At 42.8% G+C, this 21176-nt stretch overlaps 1 protein-coding gene across 1 annotated transcript; it reads right to left on the minus strand.

Moving 5' to 3' along the window:
• Nucleotides 1–12439: 12439 nt before the first annotated feature.
• On the minus strand, nucleotides 12440–14941 carry LOC124654113 (BTB/POZ domain-containing protein At3g50780-like). Its single transcript, XM_047193144.1, has 3 exons — nucleotides 14852–14941; nucleotides 13940–14663; nucleotides 12440–13677 (listed from the first exon to the last, which is right to left on the minus strand). Exons 2-3 carry the CDS (start codon nucleotides 14594–14596, stop codon nucleotides 12778–12780), a joined length of 1557 nt encoding a protein of 518 aa, XP_047049100.1. The 5' UTR covers nucleotides 14597–14663; nucleotides 14852–14941; the 3' UTR covers nucleotides 12440–12777.
• Nucleotides 14942–21176: the final 6235 nt, after the last annotated feature.

The raw sequence follows: 21176 nt of genomic DNA on the forward strand, positions 1-21176 counted from the left end.
TGACTAAGTCGAACCCAGTAGTTCAGCCGGCCAGCGGCATGACATTCTTTATGGTGACAAGATATTAAACCCCGTCAATAGTATTAACGTGACGGTGGTGTTTCATTGTGATATATGGCATGGATCTATGTGCGGGGCTACCCGCGTGCAACCTAACCACCATCCCACCCCCACCCCACCCACCCCGGTCGTTCCTTCGATGTAGATGGAGTGAAATGACACCCCCCTCACTCTTCCCGCGCCCTCTCCAGTCCACATGGCCCCACGTGCGCCGCCACCACCCTCCCTGACACGCCGCTTCTTCTTGTCTCTGTTCATGTGAAGTGACTGAGCAATCTGATATTGTCATGTTGGTTTAAATAATCTTTCCTTGCTCTCACTGTCCATTGGAGTATCCGTGTCCTTTCTAGTGGGCAACTCATATATGTTGTTAGGTGTCGTGAAGATTTCACCCTCTAGCATCATGTGCCTAAGGTGTAAGCAGTGATTAGTTAGATAAGTATGCCGAGGATAAGTGTTCTCTGATGGCGTGTAACTCACACGTTCGTTGGGAACCCCAAGAGGAAGGTATGATGCGCACAGCAGCAAGTTTTCCCTCAGAAAGAAACCAAGGTTTATCGAACCAGGAGGAGCCAAGAAGCACGTTGAAGGTTGATGGTGGCGGGATGTAGTGCGGCGCAACACCGGAGATTCCGGCGCCAACGTGGAACCCGCACAACACAACCAAAGTACTTTGCCCCAACGAAACAGTGAGGTTGTCAATCTCACCGGCTTGCTGTAACAAAGGATTAACCGTATTGTGTGGAAGATGATTGTTTGCAAGAAAACAGTAAAACAAGTATTGCGAGTAGATTGTATGCGATGTAAAGAATAGGACCGGGGTCCACGGTTCACTAGAGGTGTCTCTCCCATAAGATAAAAGCATGTTGGGTGAACAAATTACGGTCGGGCAATTGACAAATAGAGAGGGCATAACAATGCACATACATGTCATGATAAATATAGTGAGATTTAATTGGGCATTACGACAAAGTACATAGACCGCTATCCAGCATGCATCTATGCCTAAAAGTCCACCTTCGAGGTTATCATCCGAACCCCTTCCGGTATTAAGTTGCAAAACAACGAGACAATTGCATTAAGTATGGTGCGTAATGTAATCAATAACTACATCCTCGGACATAGCATCAATGTTTTATCCCTAATGGCAACAAGCACATCCATAACCTTAGGGGTTTCTGTCACTCCCAGATTCACGGAGACATGAACCCACTATCGAGCATAAATACTCCCTCTTGGAGTTAATAGCGAAAACTTGGCCAGAGCCTCTACTAATAACGGAGAGCATGCAAGATCTTAAACAACACATAGGTAATAACTTGATAATTAACATAACATAGTATTCTCTATCCATCGGATCCCGACAAACACAACATATAGAATTACGGATAGATGATCTTGATCATGTTAGGCAGCTCACAAGATCCAACAATGAAGCACAATGAGGAGAAGACAACCATCTAGCTACTGCTATGGACCCATAGTCCAGGGGTGAACTACTCACTCATCACTCCGGAGGCGACCATGGCGGTGAAGAGTCCTCCGGGAGATGAATCCCCTCTCCGGCGAGGATGCCGGAGGAGATCTCCGGAATCCCCCGAGATGGGATTGGCGGCGGCGGCGTCTCGGTAAGGTTTTCCGTATCGTGGCTCTCGGTGCCGGGGGTTTCGCGACGGAGGCTATTTGTAGGCGGAAGGGCAGGTAAAGAGGCGGCACGAGGGGCCCACACACTAGGTCGGCGCGGCCGGGGCCCGGGCCGCGCCGCCTCGGTGTGTCGCCACCTCGTGGCCCCACTTCGACTCTCCTTCGGTCTTCCGGAAGCTTCGTGGCAAAATAGGACCCCGGGCGTTGATTTCGTCCAATTCCGAGAATATTTCGTTACTAGGATTTCGAAACCAAAAACAGCGAGAAAACGAGCAACTAGCTCTTCGGCATCTTGTTAATAGGTTAGTTCCGGAAAATGCACGAATATGACATAAAGTGTGCATAAAACATGTAGATATCATCAATAATGTGGCATGGAACATAAGAAATTATCGATACGTCGGAGACGTATCGGCATCCCCAAGCTTAGTTACGCTCGTCCCGAGCAGGTAAAACGATAACAAAGATAATTTCGAAGTGACATGCCATCATAACCTTGATCATACTATTTGTAAACATATGTAATGAATGCAGCGATCAAAACAATGGTAATGACATGAGTAAACAAGTGAATCATAAAGCAAAGACTTTTCATGAATAGTACTTCAAGACAAGCATCAATAAGTCTTGCATAAGAGTTAACTCATAAAGCAATAAATCAAAATAAAGGTATTGAAGCAACACAAAGGAAGATTAAGTTTCAGCGGTTGCTTTCAACTTGTAACATGTATATCTCATGGATAATTGTCAACATAGAGTAATATAACAAGTGCAATATGCAAGTATGTAGGAATCAATGCACGAGTTCACACAAGTGTTTGCTTCTTGAGGTGGAGAGAAATAGGTGAACTGACTCAACATAAAAGTAAAAAGAATGGTCCTTCAAAGAGGAAAGCATCGATTGCTATATTTGTGCTAGAGCTTTTATTTTGAAAACATGAAACAATTTTGTCAACGGTACTAATAAAGCATATGAGTTATGTAAATTATATCTTACAAGTTGCAAGCCTCATGCATAGTATACTAATAGTGCCCACATCTTGTCCTAATTAGCTTGGACTACCGGATCATCGCAATACACATGTTTTAACCAAGTGTCACAATGGGGTACCTCCATGCCGCCTGTACAAAGGTCTAAGGAGAAAGCTCGCATTTTGAATTTCTCGCTTTTGATTATTCTCAACTTAGACATCCATACCGGGACAACATGGACAACGAGATAATGGACTCCTCTTTAATGCATAAGCATGTGGCAACAATTATTATTCTCATATGAGATTGAGGATATATGTCCAAAACTGAAACTTCCACCATGAATCATGGCTTTAGTTAGCGGCCCAATGTTCTTCTCTAACAATATGCATGCTCCAACCATTAAGGTGGTAGATCTCTCTTACTTCGGACAAGACGGACATGCATAGCAACTCACATGATATTCAACAAAGAATAGTTGATGGCGTCCCCGAAACATGGTTATCGCATAACAAGCAACTTAATAAGAGATAAAGTGCATAAGTACATATTCAATACCACAATAGTTTTTAAGCTATTTGTCCCATGAGCTATATATTGTAAAGGCGAATGATGGAATTTTAAAGGTAGCACTCAAGCAATTTACTTTGGAATGGCGGAGAAATACCATGTAGTAGGTAGGTATGGTGGACACAAATGGCATAGTGGTTGGCTCAAGGATTTTGGATGCATGAGAAGTATTCCCTCTCGATACAAGGTTTAGGCTAGCAAGGTTATTTGAAACAAACACAAGGATGAACGGGTGCAGCAAAACTCACATAAAAGATATATTGTAAACATTATAAGACTCTACACCGTCTTCCTTGTTGTTCAAAACTCAATACTAGAAATTATCTAGACTTTAGAGAGACCAAATATGCAAACCAAATTAGCAAGCTCTAGGTGTTTCTTCATTAATGGGTGCAAAGTATATGATGCAAGAGCTTAAACATGAGCACAACAATTGCCAAGTATCAAATTATCCAAGACATTTTAGAATTACTACATGTAGCATTTTCCAATTCCAACCATATAACAATTTAACGAAGAAGAAACTTCGCCACGAATACTATGAGTAAAGCCTAAGGACATATTTGTCCATATGCTACAGCGGAGCGTGTCTCTCTCCCATACAATGAATGCTAGGATCCATTTTATTCAAACAAAAACAAAAACAAAAACAAACCGACGCTCCAAGCAAAGCACATAAGATGTGACGGAATAAAAATATAGTTTCAGGGGAGGAACCTGATAATGTTGTCGATGAAGAAGGGGATGCCTTGGGCATCCCCAAGCTTAGACGCTTGAGTCTTCTTAGAATATGCAGGGGTGAACCACCGGGGCATCCCCAAGCTTAGAGCTTTCACTCTCCTTGATCATATTGTATCATACTCCTCTCTTGATCCTTGAAAACTTCCTCCACACCAAACTCGAAACAACTCATTAGAGGGTTAGTGGACAATAAAAATTAACATGTTCAGAGGTGACACAATCATTCTTAACACTTCTGGATATTGCATAAAGCTACTGGACATTAATGGATCAAAGAAATTCATCCAACATAGCAAAAGAGGCAATGCGAAATAAAAGGCAGAATCTGTCAAAACAGAACAGTCCGTAAAGATGGATTTTATTAAGGCACCAGACTTGCTCAAATGAAAATGCCCAAATTGAATGAAAGTTGCGTACATATCTGAGGATCACGCACGTAAATTGGCATATTTTTCTGAGCTACCTACAGAGGGGCAGGTCGAAATTCGTGACAACAAAGAAATCTGTAACTGCGCAGTAATCCAAATCTAGTATGAACCTTACTATCAAAGACTTTACTTGGCACAACAAAACACAAAACTAAAATAAGGAGAGGTTGCTACAGTTGTAAACAACTTCCAAGACTCAAATTCAAAACAAAAAATACTGTAGAAAAAACATGGGTTGTCTCCCATAAGCGCTTTTCTTTAACGCCTTTCAGCTAGGCGCAGAAAGTGTATATCAAGTGTTATCAAGAGATGATGAATCTTCAGCGGGGTTTGGAGTTTTCTCAACCATGCATAGTATATTGGATACATAAGTTTCAGCGGCTCCCTTTTCATTAGTCTTGGGCTTGCTACTCTCATCAAACAAATTTTCAGGAACAAGCCAAGCATAGTTATTTTCTAGCGCTTCATTCATCGCTAGGAGCTTACATGGTATCGGCGCTTTGATCTCCCCACCGTCATTAATATTATTAGTGTACCTTATTCTCTCCATGTCCATCTTTTCAAGGATACTAGCAAAATTGGTATAAGAACCAAGCATCTTATATTTACTAAAGACCTTTCTAGCTTCTCTTGCTAAACCACCAAATTCTCTAAGAAGGGTTTCTAAAACAAAATCTTTCTTTTCCCCTTCTTCCATATCACCGAGTGTAAGAAACATGTGTTGGATTATAGGATTGAGATTAACAAATTTAGTTTCCAACATGCGAACTAAAGCAGCGGCAGCAATTTCATAAGTAGGAGCAAGTTCTACCAAGTGTCTATCTTCAAAATCTTCAACGGTACTAACATGATTGAAAAATTCTTCTATATTGTTTCTCCCAACTATAGACCCACGTCCTACCGGTATGTCTTTTGTGGTAAAATTAAAAGGAAACATGATGAAATAAGTAAAGCAAATGCAAGTAACTAATTTTTTTGTGTTTTTGATATAGAGTGCAAGACAGTAAATAAAGTAAAGCTAGCAACTAATTTTTTTGTGTTTTAATATAATGCAGCAAACAAAGTAGTAAATAAAATAAAGCAAGACAAAAACAAAGTAAAGAGATTGGGAAGTGGAGACTCCCCTTGCAGCGTGTCTTGATCTCCCCGACAACGGCGCCAGAAAAAGAGCTGTTGACGTGGGAGTTGAAAATCTTTGTGGTGTAACTTTTCTTCGTTCCCCGGCAACGGCGCCAGAAAAAGAGCTTGATGGCGTGTAACTCACACGTTCGTTGGGAACCCCAAGAGGAAGGTATGATGCGCACGGCAGCAAGTTTTCCCTCGAGAAAGAAACCAAGGTTTATCGAACCGAGGAGAAGCCAAGAAGCACGTTGAAGGTTGATGGCGGCGGGATGTAGTGCGGCGCAACACCGGAGATTCCGGCGCCAACGTGGAACCTGCACAACACAACCAAAGTACTTTGCCCCAACGAAACGGTGAGGTTGTCAATCTCACCGGCTTGCTGTAACAAAGGATTAACCGTATTGTGTGGAAGATGATTGTTTGCAAGAAAACAGTAAAACAAGTATTGCAGTAGATTGTATGCGATGTAAAGAATAGGACCGGGGTCCACAGTTCACTAGAGGTGTCTCTCCCATAAGATAAAAGCATGTTGGGTGAACAAATTACAGTCGGGCAATTGACAAATAGAGAGGGCATAACAATGCACATACATGTCATGATAAATATAGTGAGATTTAATTGGGCATTACGACAAAGTACATAGACCGCTATCCAGCATGCATCTATGCCTAAAAAGTCCACCTTCGAGGTTATCATCCGAACCCCTTCCGAGTATTAAGTTGCAAAACAACAGACAATTGCATTAAGTATGGTGCGTAATGTAATCAATAACTACATCCTCGGACATAGCATCAATGTTTTATCCCTAGTGGCAACAGCACATCCATAACCTTAGGGGTTTCTATCACTCCCCCAGATTCACGGAGACATGAACCCACTATCGAGCATAAATACTCCCTCTTGGAGTTAATAGCGAAAACTTGGCCAGAGTCTCTACTAATAACGGAGAGCATGCAAGATCTTAAACAACACATAGGTAATAACTTGATAATTAACATAACATAGTATTCTCTATCCATCGGATCCCGACAAACACAACATATAGAATTACAGATAGATGATCTTGATCATGTTAGGCAGCTTACAAGATCCAACAATGAAGCACAATGAGGAGAAGACAACCATCTAGCTACTGCTATGGACCCATAGTCCAGGGGTGAACTACTCACTCATCACTCCGAGAGCGACCATGGCGGTGAAGAGTCCTCCGGGAGATGAATCCCCTCTCCGGTAGGGTGCCGGAGGAGATCTCCAGAATCCCCCGAGATGGGATTGGCGGCGGCGGCGTCTCAGTAAGGTTCTCCGTATCGTGGCTCTCGGTGCGGGGGTTTCGCGACGGAGGCTATTTGTAGGCGGAAGGGCAGGTAAAGAGGCGGCACGAGGGGCCCACACACTAGGTCGGCGCGGCCAGGGCCTGGGCCGCGCCGCCCTGGTGTGTCGCCACCTCGTGGCCCCACTTCGACTCTCCTTCGGTCTTCTGGAAGCTTCGTGGAAAAATAGGACCCTGGGCGTTGATTTCGTCCAATTCCAAGAATATTTCGTTACTAGGATTTCTGAAACCAAAAACAGCAGAAAACAAGCAATCGGCTCTTCGGCATCTTGTTAATAGGTTAGTTCCAGAAAATGCACGAATATGACATAAAGTGTGCATAAAACATGTAGATATCATCAATAATGTGGCATGGAACATAAGAAATTATCGATACGTCGGAGACGTATCATTCTCTATATCGGCGGTGGCAACCAAGGCTCATTTAAGTCTATCATTATCGCCCACGGATGAAACCTTCCCGAGGATGAGGAATATCGCCTCTTGGATACCATACCACAAGCCAGTTCCTTTAATGACGTGTCATTTGTGACTCATTTGACAAACTCTAATTTTGTCAAACACAATGTGGTTTGTGGCTGTCTTTTGACTTCATTTCTCTATTTCTTTTGCATCCACGACATCATATTAGAAATTACCTAAGAAAATGGTTTCCTCCATTACCATCCTGGTAAAGGCTTCGCTGGAGTGTGTCTTGGAGCAGGTCGTGCCGACACTATTGTGTGCAAGATAGAGGTCGATGCCATCGGCCCTTGAACAGAGAGGCGTGCTAGGATTTCCACATGGGTGAGGAGGATATACAGGTTGAACAAGTTGTGCTTATCACAATCAAGACCATAGGGCAGCCCAACTTGAACATGATATTTGTGATGGAGAGCATACATATAGAATGTTCTAGTTATTATAAGTCAATAAGTTTTTTATGCATGTCACCTGTTTGATATATGGTTAATAAATACTCCCTCTCTTTCTAGATATAAGGTACTACCTCCGTCCCAGTTCATAGGGCTTGCACGTATTTCTAGGTTGTAAATTTTATCAACATAATACAAAATATATATTATAAAATATATATCACTAGAAAGCTTAGATGTTCTACTTTCTAATGATATAATTTTTATACTATACAAATGATATTATGTTGATCAAATAAGCAACCCAGGGATACGCGTAAGCCCTGTGTGAACAGGGAGGAAGGAAGTATATAGTTTTTGGCATGACAATTAAAGAACATACATGGAGGGGAAATTATACCAAGTTTGGGCGGACAATTGACATGTGAAAATAGAGGAGTTCGGAAAAGATAAGGAAACACAATCAAATACCTAAAAAAATGTCCAAATAGCTATGCAATGCAATAGATCTTATATTCTGGATTTTTATACACCTTATATCTAGAAATGGAGAGAGTATATGTTTGACCGGCAATTATAAGTTAATAAGTTTCTTATGCATGTCGTTTTTTATATAGCGAGAACTACTGCCATACAAGCTGAATGAAATCAGCCCAAGAAAACGTCAGAAAATAAAGCAGTCGTGCGTAGAAATGGCGAAAATGCCACCACCGTGTTCGCTAATAGTGGCATGCAGCGCACCACTATTGGTTCCAAAACTGGTGGCGTAGTGCACCACACCGCTAGTATTACCCATATTGGTGGCGTGCCAGATCCATGTTACCAATGGCGAAAACGCAAAGCCATTTTGTACTACTAGTGTAGGCTCAAAGTGTGGCGGGAAGGAAGACCAAACCAAGGCAAAGAATGGAGGATCATTGTATGCTATATGTCGACTATTTTTCCAACGAATTAACACATGCATATCCCAAAAGGATTTCTGGTGAGGACGTGGGCATAGCCCAGTGGTTGGGGTCGCAGTGGTGCACCCCAACGACCAGAGTTCGAATCCTGTCAGGAACGAATTTCTGGAATTCTCACGCCGAGGTCCCGCTTCTACTATATCATTTAGTGTCTAGTTCCTCCTAGCACTAATTCATTTTTTTTAAAAGGATTTCTGGTGATGCTTTAGGATGAAAGAATAATTGTCCATGAAGCTGGTGTATGGTGCGAGGAAGTACGACAACGACTCCATGTTATAGAAAGATTGCACTAGAATGTATGATTACTCATCTATTAAAAAATGCACTACTTCTACGAGCATGCTAGCATATGGATCTCCTACGTATACACAAGATGACTACCTATGCATGTTCGAGTCCACAACCATTAAATCATATAGATTCTCCATGGCAGTGGCGGAAGTGTTTGGACTAATCTATTTGAGAGCACCAAATGAAGCAAACAAAGCTCAAATCCTGGCATATAATACATTGAGAGGATTTCCTGGGGTGTTTGAAAACATTGATTGCATGCTATCCATTTGCTTGGTAAGGCTTGTACAAATGTCATACAAGAGAATGTGGTGTGTTACTTAAAGTTGCTAGATTATGACATGTGAATTTGACACGCTTTCTTTAGCATGGATGGATCTTACAATGATATCAACATGCTACAACGCTCTCTATTGTTCGAGAGACTTGCTGAAGGCCATTCACAAGAGTGCAACTATGATATCAATGGCCACCAATACATAACAAGGTACTACCTAGCTAATGATATCAATCCAAGATGGTCGACACTTGTGAAAACAATTTCATCTCCACTAGATCAGAAAAATATACACCAAGAGAGTCGTAGAAATTGGATGGATGTCGATTTGGGCAATTGGTGTGTGCTCCAACCTCGTTTATTTTATTGTTTGATACCCTACTTTTACCTAGTCAACATACCATATGTGGAAGGTCATGAATATTTGTGTGATCATGCATAACATGATCATCAAGAGTGAGTGCGTTGCTACAGTGGTTGATGATAGTTTGTATGATGAACAATGACCTCTTCCCTAAGTTGATCACCACGTGTCGGCTGAGTTCGCTGATTTCCTCGCTATGCATTCGGAAATCCTATAATGAGCTTATTCATCACCAACTCCAAAATGATCAAGTAGAACGAAATGTCACATGATCTAGTTGACCTTGGATTTCATTTTGTTTGAATTATATGAATTATTTTATTTCTAGTTTTAATTATTGCAATTGTTTTAGGATGAAACTATGCAGCTTTGTTAGAAATGTGGTTGAATTTTGGAAGAAAACTGAAAATAATCTATGGGCGGGTGTCGTTTTGTGAGGATGTCACCATGTGCCCGATGCTCCCCAAACACTGGCACCATGCTTGGGCACTCCGACCAATTACGCGTTGTTGTCGAACGGCATATAGGGGAACGGGTGGATATGCTCTAGTATAAACATAATAGCATCTATCGATATTATTATTTTATTGAGTATGTGATTTTTTCTGTGATACAACTTACAAAAGTTAGGCTGAAGACAAAATATTCTTCGTTGTTTATTTTAGTTTTCGGTTCTGTACGTAGCTGTTGCGCATATTGCTGAGCCTAAACTCTGAAGAAACACCTAAATACAAGCGTAAATTTATGTTTTAAACATGTAACTCAGGTAGGCTCATTTCTAAATATATATAGCCGCACGGGATATTTGTATTTTGCAAGTGAAAATTCGTAGATTAGGTAGTTGCACGTTATTAAACATAAAAATTGTACAATCTTCTTGTCGGTATAGATTATTTATTATCTTATTTGTGAATAACCATGGGATTAACATCCCTGGCTAATCGTACTTTCTTTTGTAGACAGACCTTTTGCCGATGAAACAAGTGTAGTCTGCTGATATCCAGTTTTTTTAGACCGGCCTATCCTACCCATTCTTGTAATGCAACTTTATAAAATAGTGCAATTTTTCTAAGTATCCCTCTACTCCACTTTCTATCCAACTAGTGCAAAAAACTCCACCCCACTCCTAAATAGTTTATCTTGGTTTAGGAAAATAATTTGATCCATCAAATGGCTTCATGATAAAATACAACGTATCCTTGACCACAATACACAACTGGGAGACTTGGTGCATAGAAGTTCTTATTTTACTCTAGTTAGGTTCACCGGCTCAATAACATAGCAAATAAGGTACTTCACCAATCCATGCCATGTAGTACTCTGCTCAGCATTTTAATTAGGCACAACTAGCACCGCTCCTGCATACAATAAGAGAAAGCAATAACAACAGTAACATGCAGATGCAAACACAGATATTTTTCTATTGCATGCTTACACATATGTTATTGCTATACATGCCCAGAGTCGGTATGAGCTAATGAGATGATTAGGTACATGCATAATCAAGCAACCTCCACTGTAACTTGCTGATCTGAGACACACCATGTGGGGCAATTGGTCCAGCTCATGTTAAGCAGATATTTAGTAGAGATACTACCTCAGAATGCAGATTATTGAACTTCTGACGTATCCCCAAACAAAACGATAATAACGAACATAAAAAATTAGAGCATGCCAAATTACCATTTTAGGGAATCAGCTTTCGTACCAAAACCTCGATCATGGGGAAAAAGGTCACATGTTCATCTTTCCCCCTTCATCAATCTTTTATAGATAGAATTGGAATATTTCTTGTTTAATGCAGGAATTGAGCCATTTTCAGGAAAATTCATGCATCGCAGACAAGGCGCGTGGGATCTACGCTTCTTTCAGATTCAATAAGATGCAGTCGAATCACAAATGTCTCATGAGTCATCGACAATGACGCTTAATAAAAGCATCACATCATCATCAGCATCACTAAATGCTAAGTTGTGTTGCTTTCCATGTCATTTCTGAGGTGCAAGCTTCCACTGATACCATGACACAGAGACCATCTGGGCCAAGTTGATGCATACAGGCATGGTCATAGGTAGCGATAACTTCTTTCTTTCTCCTACTCATGCCCTAGTCCTCCATCTGCGGGTTCATCCGCCATCGCTATCCAAAATTAAGTCAGTTAAAGAAAATAAAAATTTGGTCCAAAGGAATATATTTTCCACATGAAGAACATTTAGCACTCTCTTTTTATGCGGGATTTTTTTTTCATATGAAGATCATGTTGTCCTCAGAGACAAGTAAAACACAACTCAGATACCTAAAGAAGTAAAGAGAAACATTATATGGTGATGATCACAAATGGAAACAAAAAAAATCTACAATCATGGTACGAATGTCACAATATAGGCAATAAAGAGAAATTGGTCAGATTTTCATGCGCATACTTCTGGCCAGCATCTATCTTATTTTATTAAAATGTTTCTGTGTTTCACTTATGCTTCTTGAAATGTTTCTGCATTCTACAGAAACCTCAAGTCCTCAACCGAGTTAGTCTAGAGAAACAGAATGTGATAGATCAGTCAGTCAGTGTCATCTAGATCAGCTTGTTTGGGAAGTTCACAAGGAGATTTTCGAGGATTTTTTGGGCTGGTACAAGTTTCATGGGGAAATGTAAGACCTGAAATGGACTATACATGCACAGAGTCACCATTTTTTTTCTATCTGTAAGCTTCTGAGAAAGAGACATTTACTATGAAAGTGACTTCTGCTTTTGTCATATCAGTGAGTGATTTTGAGGGATTCGGGTGGGTACCGGGGCCCCCAGTTCAAGCAAGCAACCTTCAGGTAACCATAACAAAGGGAAGTGCTGGTCATATTTGATAACAACATGAAAATCAAACAGAGGTACAAAGGGGAGGGAGCTATTGGTCGAGGTATTCTTATATTAACTAGTGGAAAACCATACAGCTTTACACATAGGCCAAATGTGCACTCATACAAATTTCTGGTGCCATCGACATTTACATGATAAGAAAAAAGCTAGTCACCTAGATTCTCACCGGGTTTCAGGTAGTCCACTATCAGATTGACCACGGCAATCTCCGAAAGAATCTACGGGCACAATCTGTCAATCACTACTCTTCCCTATGATTTCAAGATGAATTTGTGTTTGATCATAGCACGTTACCTTGCCTGACTGACATAAGGCCTGACGAAAGTCCTTCTCCACCACACTTCAAACGCCCTCTGTAAATTCGGACAGTTATCGCCTAATTTCAAGAACCTCCCAAGCCATGACAGTAGTATAGACCGCTGGTCTTCCAAAGGAAGTGTCAGGATTGTCTGCCCAATCCCTTCCTCAACGAGCTTCCTATCAAATGACCGGCAGCTGCATTGTAGCCATGAGTAGTCATCGATGAGTGCCTGCAGCCAGACTTGCAGGAGAAGAAGACGAGTGTCCTTGGACGGAAGCATTTCTCCTCTTCCAATGCCAACAAAAAGCCTTGCTGTGATAGAGCTGACTGTGTGGCGAGAGGCAACAGGCAATTTTGCATGTAATGAGGCAAGCTCACTTTGGTTTGCCCACATGACCACGAAATCATCGCAAATTCGGTGGTTAACCAATATCTCGACCAACCAGAGGAGATTATCGGTCTCCAGAGTTATTTGCCGTGTAACTTGAGAAGGGAAACCTGCTTCAGATGCTTCTGCAAAGAGCAGCTGAAGTCTCTCTAAGCAACACCGACATGAACTGTAAAATAATTCAGAACAGATGTCTGAAGTTCCATCCGTGCAACGGCTGCTGTCCTTGAGAAGATTCAGAACTAAGGCTTTCATCTCACGACGCCCCCTGTCATCGTTGCTCTTCAAGACCATCTCCATAATGTTAGATAAAGTATCGGTTGGTGAGTACACACTGTCAGAAGTAACCCTTTTCAGTAAAGGGCTAACTCCATAGGCTTTGCTCTGCAGATGTCGTATCGACGACACAACGCTATCTTCTTCCTCACCTACCCAAGGAACTGCTTCCAAATAATCCAAGCATGACTTGACGCAGGCATGGAAACCTAGTGATTCAGCAACCTGCAAATTTAGCCAAGTATTGTGAGATATGCAGGACAATTGACTACATGAACTAAGATTATAAAATATGGTGTTACCTAGTATTGCTAGTGCCTAAATTTCAGAACCAACCAACAATTGACTGTCATGTAACTCTTTTGGAAAATGCAATTCATGCAACTTATTATGGAAAATGTAACTCATGCAATCTAAGCAACACGAGGTTCTGCAACAAACATGACAATACTGAAATGTGAGTTCCCATTTCCTAACATCCATATACCTTCATGATGCGGAGCACACGAGACACATTCTGCTTGAGCAGCTTGTGCTTCGCCTCGTCGCAGTACATCAGCCCGACGGTCTCCACATAGATCTCTGCATCATCACAGTCATGGATCTCCACGCAGCGCACCGGAGAGCCACCATGGCCATCCTCCGAGAGCTTCTCAGCAAAGAATGTGCTGCTTTCGCAGAGCACATCCCTGTGCACACTCATCCTGACGGCAATCCCTTCCTTCCCGTAGAGCATCACGGTCAGGTCACTCGTCTCAGGCTGCCCAAATCCAACGCAGATCTTGTGCTGCTGGACCTCGCCTCCCACGTCGCCAGTCTTCTCCTCCCGCTTATCCGCCGCCACCTCGGCCGCCGCCGTGTCCTGCTCGTCGGGAGCTTCGCGGCGCGCCGATTCGCCGGTTACGGATGGCGCGTTCTGCACGGAGGAGGGCGCCACGGACGGGGGCGCTGACGGGATCTTGCGCTGCTGCTGCTTGCTGCAGTGGCTGCTGTTGTTGCCGGCGCCGTGATGGTGGTGGTGCGGGTTCTTGAGGCTCTTGTGCAGGGCCGCTGGCGAGGGGCAGCACCAGAACCCCTCCGGCGTGACGGCGATCGGCACGGCCCGGACCCTCGCCGGCCCCCTCCGCCGCCTCGATTCCTCCATCCCCGGAGGTCAGTTTCGCATCCGGTTCGCTCGCAATGCGGCCAGGTGAGCAAGATCTTGAAATCTCCTGCAATTCATGCGAAATCAGAGCTCCTGGAGAAGAAGCGAAGAAAGAAATGCATAATGACAAGAACAAGATTCCTCCGCGCCAACCAAATCCATGCAAGGAACTCCGGTTTTTTCGCATCTGGTGCTCGAATGGCTATAACGTTTCACATCAACTGGGAAAACAAGAGCAAGAATGCAAGGTCTCACCTCAGGAACGACCCCAAGACCAGCGAGAACGGGAAGGTGGCTCTGCTTCCTTGACCACCGGCACCTGTTCCAGCTTTCAGCTCAGCAGCCGCAGCCGCACGCTGGTAGCTGCTGCCACTTTCACACTTTGGGCAGGGCACAATCAAGGAGGGAGTAGTATATTGCTGCTCCGTATCCAATGCCTTGTCTCGACCCACTCACAGTGTGCCTGTTTGGGTAACCGAGAAGAAGAAGCAACCAGGCGTGGGTTCTTGTGCCTTTCCTCTCTCACTGATGGCCTGCCATTTACTCCACTTCCTGCACACATCCACATGTGTGGACTGGATTCTGCTGTTTTGTTCAGAATTTCAGTTAAGATTAATCTGCCATTGTATACGGTTTCATGACAATTTCCTCCACCAAGGGCCCATTTGATTCATACAATTTTTTTTATAGGATTTAGGTTTTATGGAAACATTTCCATATAAATTGTTTGGTTCATAGGAATATATCCTATAGAAATTAATCCTATAAAAATCTTGTAGTGCAAATCTTATAGAAAAACATTAGAAAATTCTTTTGTATGGGAATTTTAAAGGATTTAGGTTCTATGAAAAAAATTCCATATAAGTTGTTTGATTAATAGGAACATATTTTATAGGAATTAATCCTATAAGAATAACCCAATAGAAATCTTATAGCAAAAAACATTAGAAAATTGCTACAATCAAACATATTTCATATCCCATAAAATTCAAGTAGGCATGATATCTCAATCCTAGATTTTCCTATTTCTATGCCCTTTCTATCATATGAATCAAAGGAAACCTCACACTAGAGTACAATGTTAGGCTAGCCATGGTCAAGGGTAATATAGTATCGCATGATGTATCGTACATACCTCTCTTGAAAGCATTTTGCTCCCATTTATAAATAAACTCTACACGTAGAGCAGTGGCAGATTCAGAAAACTGTCGGAGCCTGGGCGCGCCCCAAGGTAGCTAAACTTTTTTTTGAATTTTTTTTTTCTCGGACAAATATATGTATCACATGGGGCAAATATCGTTCTCTCGCTAGTTATGTCAAAACATGAAAATGTTGCATTACTAGATATATAACAACACATCCAAATGTGTATAAATTCAGGACACATTTGAATGTTCATAAGGGATGTTGAGGTCAAGCCCGACAAATTGACTCCTACCAGAGCTAGAGCCGCCAACTGCCTGTCTCACCGGCGCTTGCAGCCATTCTTTGCAGCTAGGCCTAGGACCAAAGGCGGAAGAAGGATTTACATGCAGTCCTCAACCCGACTATTCGTTGCCGGCCATAGCTTTTGGTAGTTGGAGCAAGGGTTTCTAAGCGAGGGGATTGGGGAGTCGGAGGGAAGCTTAGATAATGTTGCACATAGGGACAAGGTTTTTACAAAAGGTGCTTAGACTATCCACAATGGGAGTATCATAGGTAGTATCATGCATCACATGCATGCAAAAAGCTGATGTGGCAGTGCAATTAAAGAAGAGAGAGATGGTAGTAGTATCATAGGTAGATACTGTATCATAGCACGTAGTACTAGAAAATTTAATGCCAAACAAATCTTGTACATATATTTGCATTGAGATTCTTCAAATTAATTAATATAAGAAGATTATGATACTAGCATATGATACCATGCATTGTGGACATAATAACATATACTACGTAGTAGTATCATACACATGATACTTCTATATGATACTATGCATTGTGACTAGTCTTACAGACTCACCACGTGCAAGGGTGAAAATAAAACTGTTGCATTTTTGCCATAATTTAGCACGCCCGACCATATTTGTCTTAAGAAAGGAAAATACATCTGGTAGAGGTTAGTGAAGATTGGCCACCAAAAAATTGTGACGCCGGTACATTAAACAGACGAGCGAGTAAAGTTTTCTCTTAACTTTTAGTTGTGGTAGGGCTGTAGGGGTACATGACAGGTTTGATATCTGGACGAGTCAAAGATCAAAGTGATCGGAGATTTCGAGTCATGGAGTGTAAAACATCTTTCTTGATGTATGTATGTAGAAACCAAGAATTACTTGTAGTGCACCCCTTTTTATCAGCCCAAGAAACAATCATGCATGAAAAGGAATGCGAGCTGCAAGAAAAGAAGTGGGGTTTGTCAGGGAAAAAAGAAATGAGCACGTCACCCTTTCTTAATCTTAAACTAAAGGCAAAGGCATGCTAAAAACTTAGTTGTTGCTTCCATGGGTAGTGGAGTTGTTTGTACTCGTATCAGGTCAAACATGTCTTGACACGTTTCCTTTTTTCTTTTTGAACTGGACGTGCTGCTTGGAGTTATGAAAATATATCTTTTGAGAAAAAAGGTCAAAGCTGCACCGTGCACTTTTAAGCCGACCTCGCTGTTTCGTCACCAGTCACTTGTCTAGTTGACAACATCCAAAACATCGTAAAAACATTCATAACAGCTTTACTTGGAAATGAAAAAGGAAAAGGAGACCTTATTGTCAGGGACAGAGCCAGTATTAATACCTGAGAGGGCCAAATAAACATGCAATTACATGGAGGGTGCCATATAGCCAATTCTTAGCAAATTTAGGGGCCAAAACACATAGTTTATAGGTGTTTTCACAAAAATTTCCAACACAGGGGGGCATGGCCCCCACTAGCTCAGTTCCTGCTTATTGTCTCCATCTTGTCGCACCTGTTCGCGGCGCTCACTCCTGACCCCCAATCCAACCGCCCCACAATCCGGCCGCCTCTTAGCCCGCAAGGAATGTCGTCGATGAGTCGCCGCTGGAGAGAGTAGCACTGGTAGAAAAACGGCCTTTAGTCGCGGTTCGCAACGGCCATTAATCCCGGTTGCGCAACCGGGACCAATTATGCGCGACTAAAGGTCCCCCCTTTAGTCGCGGTTGCTTACGAACCGCGACTAAAGGCCCGTCCACGTGGGCGGCAGGCGTCCGTCGGGGCGGAGGACCTTTAGTCGCGGTTGGCCTGGCCAACCGCGACTAAAGGCCTCCGCAGGTTTAGGGTTTTTGACCCCATAAATCTGGTTTCTTTTTAATTTGTAGTGTTTTATTTCTTTTATATTTTATTTTGTATTTTATTTTAATTTTGAAGAAGTTTCAGTACTACGCTACTATATACATGCATGTTACACGTTGATGCATATGAATGTACAATTTCAAACAAGTTTGAAATTTCAAACAAGAAGAATTCAAGAGGAATATACAATATATATTCAATCTCGGGTGACCATATACAACTTCGAACAAGTTTCCATACACAATTTATGGCATCAGAAGTTCTACGTCCTCGTAATAGTGTTCTCCTTTAGGATGCAGGACTTCCCTCGCCAAAAATCCTGCTAATTCCTCTTGAATTGGTCGGAAGCGAGCTTCTGGACTAAGCTTCTTCCGCAAGTCATTCCTCCGCAAGTTGCTATCCGACGCCCTCCGCTCAGTGGTGTGTCTCCGGATGAACTCACAAACATAGTATCCACATAGATTGGTCCCCGGTGGCTGAGTATCCACATTAATTAACCTTCTAAATTCAAGCTCATGTTTGAATTCACCAACCATTTGATCTGAGAACCGTCTCCAAACCCTACAGGGCAAAGAAAATTAAATGAACAAGGGAATAATTAGTTACTTGATATTAGGAAATGAACGGAAGAGGCCGATCGATATAGGGCGCAAATGATCGAAAATAATTACTTTTGCAGCATATTTCTCATGTCGACCCAAAGCTTTGAATCCATATTCAGAGAGTCCATGATGAGAACTCTGGAGGTGTGAAATTCAATTATTAGCAGAATCCAGTGGAACCTGCGGACACGTTACATGCACAGTCATGCATAACTCATCGATTAGACATACCATGCATGGAGTAAACAAAAGAGAATGTGCACAAGACAGAAACACTCACCCAAAATGGTAAGGAAATAGAATTTGACTTTCGAGTTGCTGCATTGTAAGAAAATCCCACAGGTCTTTCTCCACGTCGCGGGGGTGTCTTTCTAACACATATCCATTAACGATATGTGGGTCAATGAACCTAACATCATGGATGTTCCTTTTTTTTGCATTCCCCAATCTTCATTCTGCATAATAGCGTACACAACAATATATTTAGGACAATATATATAGTGCAGGCAATGAACGAGATGAGGTAGAAATAAATCACTTACAGAACGTAGCAACTCAGGATAGATTTGTCGAGCTCGCGCAGATTGAACAGCTGGAACAATTCACTCATATGAACTTGTACAGAGTACTGTTTGAAGTAATGCTCCTCTCTAACTTCCGCATAAATATATTCTTTGCCGACCTTATTTTTTATGAAATTCTTGTACCAACGTAGCAGATTTCGCATTTGTGTTGGTAGACTCTCTTCCTGCGCAGGCTTGGCGAGAGGCCCATTCAGCACATATGTAAATGCTACCTCACTTAGTGGCGCATCCTCAAGGCCTAACAATGCACGAAGAGTCATACCCCACTCGGCCGCTCTTTTTTTGGCCTCCGCTACAGTCATTCCCTATGCTGCCGCAGCTGCTTTGATAGCGGGGTTCATTAGTTCAAAGTCCTTATCCATATCGGCTCTGAAGGACAACGTCATAGCATCCGGACCGACTTTCACTATGAGCGGGGGGGGGGTCGATTGTTTATTCTGTTCCCCGAGCTCGGCAACTTGTTTCTCGCTTTTTTTACTTTCTTCTTTCTTCTCCTCCAAGGCTTTCTTCTCCTGCTCTGCCTTCGCTTTTTCCAATATTGCTTCTTGCCTACGAAATTCACGTCCATAGTCGTCTGGCAGATTCCGCTCGACTTGGGACGGTGTCATCAAAAAATCCTTACCCCACTTCTTTTCCTTCTCAGTAAATACTGGCTTGGGCTCAGGCTCTTTTTTCTTCTTCATATCCGCCTTCCATTTCTCATGGTGAGCAGCCGCGGCCGCGTTGGTTTCCTCGACACTAAGTTCCCAAGGTCTCGGGATGAGAGGCTTCAGTGATGGCATTGGTACCTTTGTGGTCTTAGGTACATAAGGGTCCGGGTTAATAGTCCAGGAGGGGGTTGCCTTGCTGTCAGCCTGCTTCTGCTTCTTCGCCGGAGGTGGATTGGGGGGCGGCGTACCCGCCGGAGGCGGACTGGGGGGCGGCGGCTGCTTACTGATGTCTACGTGTGCTTCTATACTTGTAGACAGTGTTGGGCCTCCAAGAGCAGAGGTTTGTAGAACAGCAGCAAGTTTCCCTTAAGTGAATCACCCAAGGTTTATCGAACTCGGGGAGGTAGAGGTCAGAGATATCCCTCTCAAGCAACCCTGCAATTAAGATACAAGAAGTCTCTTGTGTCCCCAACACACCTAATACACTTGTCAGATGTATAGGTGCACTAGTTCGGCGAAGAGATAGTGAAATACAAGTAATATGGATGATTATAAGTAGTAATTGCAATCTGAAATAAAAATGGTAGCAAGCGAACATGTAACAGAACTTGTTGGAAACGGTGTTTCAATGCTTAGAAACAAGGCCTAGGGATCATACTTTCACTAGTGGACACTCTCAACAATGATCACATAATTGAATAAATAAATGCTACTCTCAAACACTCTCTTGTTGGATGACAAACACCATTCATTGTGTAGGGCTACAAAAGCACACCTCAAGCCGGAGTAAACAAGCTCCACAACTTCATAAAGGAATCACACACGATGCGCACACTGTCACCATCACACCATGGAGAGTAACTCCGGAGTTCATATTAAAGTAACCTCTAGAGTGCATAATAGACAAGAGTAACATCTACATATTCAACTAGATCACAAAGCTCATGATCACATAAAGATCACACCATGGGAGAGAGAGATGAACCACATAGCTACCGGTAGAGCCCTCAGCCTCGGGGAGAACTACTCCCTCCTCATCATGGGAGACAGCAACGGCGATGAAGATGGCGATGTAGTCGATGGAGATGGATTCCGGGGGCACTTCCCCGTCCCGGCGGCGTGCCGGAACAGAGACTTCTGTCCCCCGAACTTGGCTTCGCGATGGCGGCGGCTACGTAACTTTTCGTGAAATATGACTGATTGATTTAGGATTTTTGCATCTGGGAGAATATATAGGCGGAAGGGCAGCCTCGGAGGAGCCAGGGGGTGGCCTCCCCACAACTGGGCGCGCCAGGAGGGTGGGCCGCGCCGCCCTATGGGGTGGCCCCCCTGCTGGCCGTCTCCGACTCTTCTTCGATGTTCTGGAACCCTCCGTGGAAAATAGGGCCGTGGGATTTTGTTTCGTCCAATTCCGAGAATATTTCCTGTGTAGGATTTCTGAAACCAAAATAGCGAGAAAACG

Source organism: Lolium rigidum, chromosome 5 (assembly GCF_022539505.1).
Source record: "Lolium rigidum isolate FL_2022 chromosome 5, APGP_CSIRO_Lrig_0.1, whole genome shotgun sequence".
Taxonomy (NCBI): domain Eukaryota; kingdom Viridiplantae; phylum Streptophyta; class Magnoliopsida; order Poales; family Poaceae; genus Lolium; species Lolium rigidum.

What these genes read in the sequence shown, in the direction of transcription:
- LOC124654113 (XM_047193144.1), bottom strand. Translation starts at nt 14,596, where the DNA reads ATGGAGGAATCGAGGCGGCGGAGGGGGCCGGCGAGGGTCCGGGCCGTG. An exon ending in GTGTGCTCCGCATCATGAAG is followed by an intron (nt 13,678 to 13,939) that starts GTATATGGATGT and finishes CTAAATTTGCAG; the next exon opens with GTTGCTGAATCACTAGGTTT.